Here is an 8574-nt window from a genome sequence, read left to right as displayed (position 1 = left end):
TAAACTTCCCGCTGTTTTGTTAGTTCCAGAATTTTCAGGTATTTGCAATGTAGATACGCTTCTAGTCCTGTGCTGAGTTTTGTTATTTTGAAACGTCTCCTACTACTTACCATTTATCATACTTTTACGTCCTAAAGAAACTATTGTAATTTTTAAAAAAACTTAAGGTGGGAATAAACAAATGAGAGAGCATTGCGAATAAACAGAACTCAGCCCAGCGCTAGACACTTGTATTGTTTAGATTAAACGTTGTTTAATGCTGCTACCTATCGAGCAAAAAATGTTTTACCTTAGTCGCTATGTAGTTATGTTGGTGGGGAGATCTAAGTAACGGACCAGACTATCAACCATTCGTTGAGTCGGTTCAAAAGTTTTTAGGTTTCGTTTCTTTGTCCTTGTGGAATGCGCGTGTGAGTCTGTTAAATAATTCTTATTACCTATTAAGTGTTGTTGTGTCGTGCCTTCTATAATAAAAATGTTTTAATTCGTTAGTTCTTACGTTATATAACATGCAGTTAAAGTGGTTCTTAATACAAATTTTTATCGTTAAAAAAGTTACAAGAAAAAATGCTGTTTATTAAAATGATGCACAGCCACAGGTGTTCACGCCCTGCTATCGGTAGACTTAGGGACGATGACAAGTGCCGTCTTATTAGTGTAACAGTCAATTTTTTAAGGTGATTCACTATTAATTACCTGAGACAAAATATAAAATTAATCACAATGTTAAATAATTTGTTATACGTGGGTAAAGTAAGGTGTGATCACCTTTGTCGACCTGACTCGGAAGTATACGATTCAATCGTAAGGTTTCATTGCACGGTTTGCCGTACGAATAGGCGATTATGTTTTAAAACTAGTAAATATGAATACATTAATGAAAAGTATAAATATTTATGTAAAAGGTGCTGTAAATTACGATTTAGTTTTTTCAATTTTAGTCATAATATGTCGATTATTAGCCGTAAATTATTAATTTTGCCGTTGTTACTTGTGATCTTGTTTCTACCTTTCACTTGTTCAGGTAAGTTTTACTGCATCATTATTCATATTAAATAAGTGTTACACGCTAGTTCAAACACATTGTGTAATTTTTTGTTTGAATCATTCAAACGTAGCTGAGTTTTCTCGTTATTTTTTACGGTTCGCTTAGTGTGGTTATTAATTGTTCTGTTTAATGCTAATGTGAATTGTAAAGTAATTATAATATAATCTGATTTTTCAGTTTTGTTAACGTTTTTATCTAAACTAAGTTCATTGCTTCAGTATAGATATTCTTTTAATTAATTTAATGGTATTTTTATTTCGTGAACTGTTTATGTTTATTTTTATCCTTTTAATTAAGAGATTATTATAATTTTGTATTATGTAGTTTCGCTACTGTTTATATAGTCTGTATTAAGTTCCTTTAGTTTTTAAAAATTATTCTTGCTGAAAAGGGAATTTTTCACAAACATTACAGAATTCATAAAATGATTTCTGTTTTGATTATTTTTAAAGCATCCGCTGAGAGGTGGCTTATCCACGTGATTGAATAAACATTCTAAAAAAAAAAAACTTTTTATTCTATTTACTCTTTTTTTCTATTTATTCGTTGAATTCTATTGTTTGATAATTACTAAAATTAAAATTTACCATATTTTTGAAACGGTAAACGTCTTTTGTAGATAGTATTTATTTTGATAAATTCTTTAAGTGGTCGTTGTGAGATAATTTTTATGGATTAATGAAAAACTTCTGGTATTTAAATAAATATCTTACTACCGAAGCTTAATATTATATTACTTGGCGCTTCGGTAGCTCAGTAGATCAATTGACCCATTCATTGAAAGTTCTATGTTCGATTCTCGAGTTGGATAATGTACGAGTATTTTTATAAAAGTTATGTTTCCTTTCCATTTCATAATTTATGTAGTGTAAATACTAAATGAATAATCAGTTTAAAAACAAATGAATATAATGAATAATGAATTTAATTCACCACGGAAGCTGTTGAAGTTTGTACGTGGGAATATGGAAATGGAATTTTGTAGTGTATGAAAAATGCCATGCCCGACCGGGATTCGAACTCGAAACCTCCGGATGAAAGGGGGTAAAATGAAAATCTATTTTGTAATTTACTTTTTTTTTGTTCAAAATTCAGATTAATTATTGCACATCTTTCCATGTAAACAGATTTAGACTAAAGCTTCGAATTAAAAAGGATAAAAAAAATATAAATTTTTTATGTGAATTACATAAGGTAATTACGGTAACAGTTAAGAAAACAGTTAAGGCCTTGGTTGTTAATTTTATGTAGTCTGTTTTATCGGTAAATTAAACTATTACGTCAGAATACATAGCATATACTATGTAAGTTGGATTGTTTTATTTTTACGTATGTTTTTGATAAACATTACTAATTCTCATTTTTAATTAATCACAGGCAGAAGCTTTATGGGATTAAAACATACTTTTTGTCATCAATAATTTGATTGTTTTCCTTTCTTGGTCCTTCTGTGCCAATCTTTTACTTCCGACATATATTCTATATCCCACAACTTCAATTTATTATACGTTAAATTTTGACTTATCTAAAAATTTTATTCTTTACACATTCTTCTATTGTCGGGTATGCCAAAAATGTGTTAGTAAATGCCAAACCAATACAGTTTGCCTATTTAGAAGATCTACAACAAATTTCCCCTCCTCATCTCATTTTGAGATCTTTTCATTTCTAATTTTATCAGCCAGTCTAATTTTAAACACATTGCTTTCTATCTGTCTATTGCTTTCTTTCTGTTTTTTTCTATTATGCACAATGGATTGGCAAAAATAATATTAAAAGAAAACACGATTTTTAATAAATTACTATAGTCCAGGCTGTATCTGTTTTGGGTTGGACTTTATTTATATGATCGCTAATTTGTTCTTTAATGCCTCCGGAATAACATCACCATCAAAAATGATTATTTCGTTATGCGCCAGTTGAAAAAGGTTTTATTAAACAAAATCGCAAAAATATCCATTTTTTCTCCTATTTTCGTAGATAACTCGATAACTGTTCATTTTAGAGAAAAGACCGAAATGAGAAAAAATTTATTAAATTTTACACACAATATTATCGGTTGCAAATCTAAAAATACGTTATTACTGATGCAAAAATAGCAATAACTCAAAAAATGAAGAAAAAACAGATTTTTTGGAATTTTTTTTCGAGTACTTATACATAGAACCTTCAGGTTTTGCCTCAATAAACGTTTTGATATGATAAAGCAACACCCCAAATTTAAAAAAAATGGGTCTGACAGTTTTTACACAATAATTTTGCAATCCAGATTTTAAAAAAAAGAAGTGCGTTTTTTCCAATTTGTGTAGAGCCTGAAATAAAGTCTCTAGATACTTGAAAATTTAATCACATATAAAAGAGCACTCAAACTTTCAAATGCATTTTGAAAAATTAAAATTAATTTTCCAACTTACTTATATTGTTAGTAATTAATTAATTAGGAAGGCCTAGGGAATTTTTCAAACATACTTGCAATTTTAACAAACGAAAATTTTTTTTTTTTAATTCTATGACTTGGAGCTAAAAAGTTCAAATATGTCAAACGCGAATTATTGCTAAATATAGGTTTATTAATTTATCGATAATAATCCATTCCAATAGTTTCACAATGGCGGTCAACTTTGGTTGGTTATATCTCCGAAGATAATTAACGAATCGAAACTTTTTTTTTTGAAAAAAAGCGTCTTTCCGAGTATGTTTAAGCTGTGCTTTTTAAAATTAATTTAGATAAAAATTCGTGAATATATTCTATTTGTTTAAAAGCAAAAAAATTGCAAGTATGTTTGAAAAATTCCCTAGGCTTTCTTAATTAACAGATTTAAATTTTCAAGTATCGACACTATTTCAGGCTCTACACAATTTGGAAAAACCGCATTTTTTTAAAAATCTGGATTGGAAAATTATTGTGCAAAAACTGTCAGACCGATTTTGTTGAGATTTGGCGTGTTGCTTTATCATATCAAAAAGTTCTTTGAGATAAAACCTGAAGGTGCTGTATGTAATATAAGTACTCGAAAAAAAATCCCAAAAATTCTTGTTTTTTTTTTTTGACAGTTATTGCTATTTTTGCATAAATAATAACGTATTTTTAGATTTGCAACCGATAATATTAAATAACAAAACTTTTTTCTCTTTCCTCTTTTCTTAAAAATGAACAGTTATCGTGTTACCTAGGGAAATAGGAGAATAAATGAATATTTTTGCGATTTTTTTTACATTTTGTTTAATAATGATTTAACAACTTTTTCAACTAGCGCATAACAAAATAATCATTTCTGGATGATATTCCAGAGGCATTAAAGCAAAAATTAGCGATCATATAGAAAAAGTCCAAATATGCCCATTTAAAAAAACGATACCGCTGGGACTGCTAAATCATTTTAATAATTTACTCACCAATTTATTTTATTAAAATACAATTAAATAATTTTCTTTTACAAAAATAACATTTCTGTCTATGATTTTTTTAAAATAATACTAATTTAAAAATTTGAAAAAAACGGATTGGTAGCATTTCGGCCTTACATCCGCAAGTCTCGGGTTCGAATCCCGTTTAGGCATGTCATTTTTCATAACTACAGAATTCCATTTCCATGTACATATTTCAAAGCATTTATTGTGATTAATCCATCAAGATGGAAAAACCTCTGAATTTAACATTTTCACCACCCGTTTAACGTGTGCATAAAAATGTGTTCGAAATATTTTCATTAAGGTCTTGTAATTTGTGAAATATGTTGTAGTTAACGTTTAAATTAAAATCATGAATTTACCTAACATCATTATTTCACTTATATTTTTAATTTCTGTGGACTTTAATATCTATTTTTTTATTTTATAATTTATTATATTTATTCTTGATGTGATTTACATATGTATTTATATGAATAAAATGATTTATTTATTTGAAAGGCCATTTTTCTTTACAATTATCATATATTTGTTTGTGATAAATTCTCTATTCACATATGAAAGCAAATGTTATTAAAATGTGCATTTTAATCAAACATCGAACTATGATTATAAGCGCCTCTAGGTAAGAGTTGTTTTCTCTGAAAGTGATGATGCTTATTATATAACTAGTCTCCCTGTAGTGGAAAAAGTGAAGACATATGTATGTATTTGTAACTCGGTGATAATTTTAAGCTATATTAACTTTCATGGAATATGGGGAATCTATAAAAAAATTGAGTCGATTCATTTTTTCCATTTTATATTTGAATTCTATTATTGTTAAAAATTGAATGTAAAAATTTGGTTAACATAATTAATATCTTAGATGCCATTTTAATTTCTTCCACAGCACCATTTATTTTTCTCAAATTATGAACTCTAACTTTTTTTTTTGTTATTAACTGTATTATTTTCTATTAATAATGTTTGTTATTATACTTTATATTTCGGATGTATAGTTAATTTTTTATTTCGCGATAAATAAATAGTTCTTTTATGCTGATCGGTACATAACACATCATTATATAGCTCTCGTCAGGAGTAGGTAGATATACTACCCACGGATAAAGAAAAGAAACAATCCCAGCATTTACCGAGATCGTTCAAGGAAGATCGTGGTAAAACCTTATCAGAACAGCATCAAAAAATACATAATTTATTTTAAAATAAATATGTATTGGATTAAAATCTATATTAATTATTTAAAATATATTAACATAAAATAGTGCTACGGTAAGTATAAGAAAATAATAAATATAAAGAAAATAATTCATTACTCAGAAGACGCTAACGAAAATTATCTGAACACGTACGGTATTTGTGTACATGTCGAACAGGATTCAGAAAAAACTTTTTTTTTTTTTTTTTAATTAATATTGTTGAAAACTTAATCGACTGTAATCAGTTTTTGTAAAAGAAAGTTGCACTTTAGGTAAATTAGTGTGAAGATATTTTTATTAATGATTCGGTAAGCTATTAAAAATGTATAGACAGGGAACATGACGAGGCTCTTTTTCGTTAGACGAAGTATTTTTTTATGAGTTACGCAAAAATAGTTCTATTGCTGACTGTAGAAATTGTTGTATTGGTTTGATAAGAGGTGGACATTATTTTTTAAGAAAAAGTGACTATTCTATTTAGCAAAGGTTGCTTCAAAGCAAACCAGTATGTTTAGCTTGCAAAGCAATATGTTTTCCTTGGAGAAGAAAGTAATGGAGAAACCACTTCACTCCTCATTTTTGTAGCGATCATTGCAGTGGATACTTGCTGTTCTTGAGAACAACTATGCCAATTTTGGGAGTTTATCGGATAGTTTAAGCAACGATAATATATGCTAAATAGCTCGAGTGATATAACGAAATAACAGTATTCAACTTGATATAATTATTATTAATTCCGGACAGTCGGTGCGAGCTGTAGTTGTTGAACATTACCTTTAACGCTGCTGCTACTATTAGCGTCACTATTGGTCGTGTATGTTAATACTCTCGTCTGTTGCTGTCAGTTATAAACTGTTCATGCGTCACTGCAGTTTATTCGATCGAGGAAAGGCTATAATAGAAGCGAATATATGTTTTGTATCCTTTCAAAAAACGCTTTATTCGCGGAAATATTTCCGAATGTCAGTATCCCCAGTTAAAGAGTAGCATACACTATTTGAATAAAAAATGGCCTACAATGGGGTTGATTTCGAACAAAAAACGAAATGGGCGACCTTCTGTTACGACTTCAGAGGCAATAGCCGATATTCAAAGAATTTCTGCCGGTCCGAAAAGATCAATACGTAAGTTTTCACAACAAAGTGGTGTATAATACACATCTTGCCATACGATTCTTCACGATTTAAATTTGAAATCATATCTTGAAGAACTGTGCAGCAACTTAAGAGACAGATAAACCGAAATGTTTTAATTTTTGCGATTGTAGTATATAGATCCGGTGTTGTGTTTCATGTCGGATGAGGCACTGTTTTATTTACATGGGCATGTTAATTCGCACAACACCAGGTATCGGATGACTGGAAATTTTCACTAGATGTTTAAGCGTCCACTTCACTATGAGAAAATCGGTGTACGGTGTGCTGTTTCTGGTAATCGTATCACCGGATAAAGAATTTTTTACCGGACTCTCGATACAGAAGTTTACCGTACAATTTTAAAAAAATTTATATATAGAGAATTTTTAAAAATATGCGCCATAAATTGTTTTACGGTTTAATTCTTATCGACGAATCAGATTTTATACAATTTACCAACCGTTCATTCAAAAGAAGATAGATATTTTCAAAATTCTTTTCACAAAGGATTTCGATTGCATTATAACGCATATTATCCATCCGGAATGAATTTTTGTTACAATTAGCATCAGCCATTTTAATCATATAGACTTTACACAATTTATTTTTTAAGGTAAATTTGCGAGAGAGATACAATATATAAGAAATAATATGAGTTAGTTTTCCCCCCAAACAGCTCAAAATATGAATCTTCCAATATATTTTTCGGTGATGTTTTTTTAACGAATTTTTATGTTTGGAAATAGAGCAATGTGTTTAATAGCATTAGTGTTTGTATTTTGTAAGAGGGTAACTTTTGTAGACACCGGATATAGTTTTATCGATTACGTATCAGTTTTCTTTTCAAGCAGTTTAAAGAGGGGAGTAGTGGTGTAGCTAGCATGGCCTCTTACCTTATAAAAACATAAGATAACCTACTAATGCAAATTTTGTTGGACTTTTTTTTACGAGAGCAGCCGTGTAAAAATATGTATACTGTACTTTTAACGCTGTTGTTAAAATTATTACTCTATTGCGTAGTATCGCATTGTTGCAGTTTTGTGAATATGTATGAACGTTCTTAAATAAATTAAATATAAATACTAATAGTGGCTAAAATGTAAACAAAATTTACATTATTTATGTATTAAGTATTAACAAATTAACAGGAATTCTTAAAGAACCGGCTTTTAAATACTGTATTTAAGGGACTCCTCGATCGAACTCTCTTTTTCTGTTTAGCTTCCGGAACCACCATAAGGTGGTTACTTCAGAGGGTGAGTGAGGATGATATGTATGAATGTAAATGAAATGTAGTCTTGTACAATCTCAGGTCGACCATTCCTAAGATGTTTAGTTAATTGAAACCCAACTACCAAAGAACACCGGTATCCACCGGCTGACTAGCATTGAAATCCGTATAAAAGTAACTGCCTTTACTAGGATTTAAAACTTAGAACTCTTGACTTTGAAATTTGCGATGACGGTTAACCCACTAGACCAGCCCGTTAGACTCCTCAATCGAACTAATTAAAAATATTTTTTTTATCAAAGATTTTGATTTTTTTCTTCACTTTCTTACTTTTTCAGTTTTTTTGCTGATTCCATCACTTTTTCATTAAGTAATCTTGATTTTAATGCTATTTTTTTTTTTTTTAGTACGGACCTTTTGTTTATTATTCTGTATTCACTTTCTGTGCCATTAAGATTGTTATACGTTTTCCTTTTGCGTTTACCTAAGTCTGTAGATTTGACTTTTTCAGCTAGTTTCTTTTATACTTATTTTTATCTTCTGAAG

At 29.3% G+C, this 8574-nt stretch overlaps 1 protein-coding gene across 1 annotated transcript in view; it reads left to right on the top strand.

Moving 5' to 3' along the window:
• Positions 1-399: 399 nt before the first annotated feature.
• The window catches only part of sdk (sidekick cell adhesion molecule), a 297836-nt gene continuing 289661 nt past the window's right edge, over positions 400-8574 (top strand). Inside the window, exon 1 of the mRNA XM_075363797.1 lies at positions 400-1024. Within this exon, the coding sequence (XP_075219912.1) occupies positions 724-1024 (301 nt within the window). The 5' untranslated portion in view covers positions 400-723. The remainder of the gene's footprint in view (positions 1025-8574) is intronic.

Source organism: Lycorma delicatula, chromosome 4 (assembly GCF_047948215.1).
Source record: "Lycorma delicatula isolate Av1 chromosome 4, ASM4794821v1, whole genome shotgun sequence".
NCBI classification, from domain to species: Eukaryota; Metazoa; Arthropoda; class Insecta; order Hemiptera; family Fulgoridae; genus Lycorma; species Lycorma delicatula.
The sequence above is the reverse complement of the archived record's forward strand: the minus strand, read 5'-3'. Positions and strand labels throughout refer to the sequence as shown.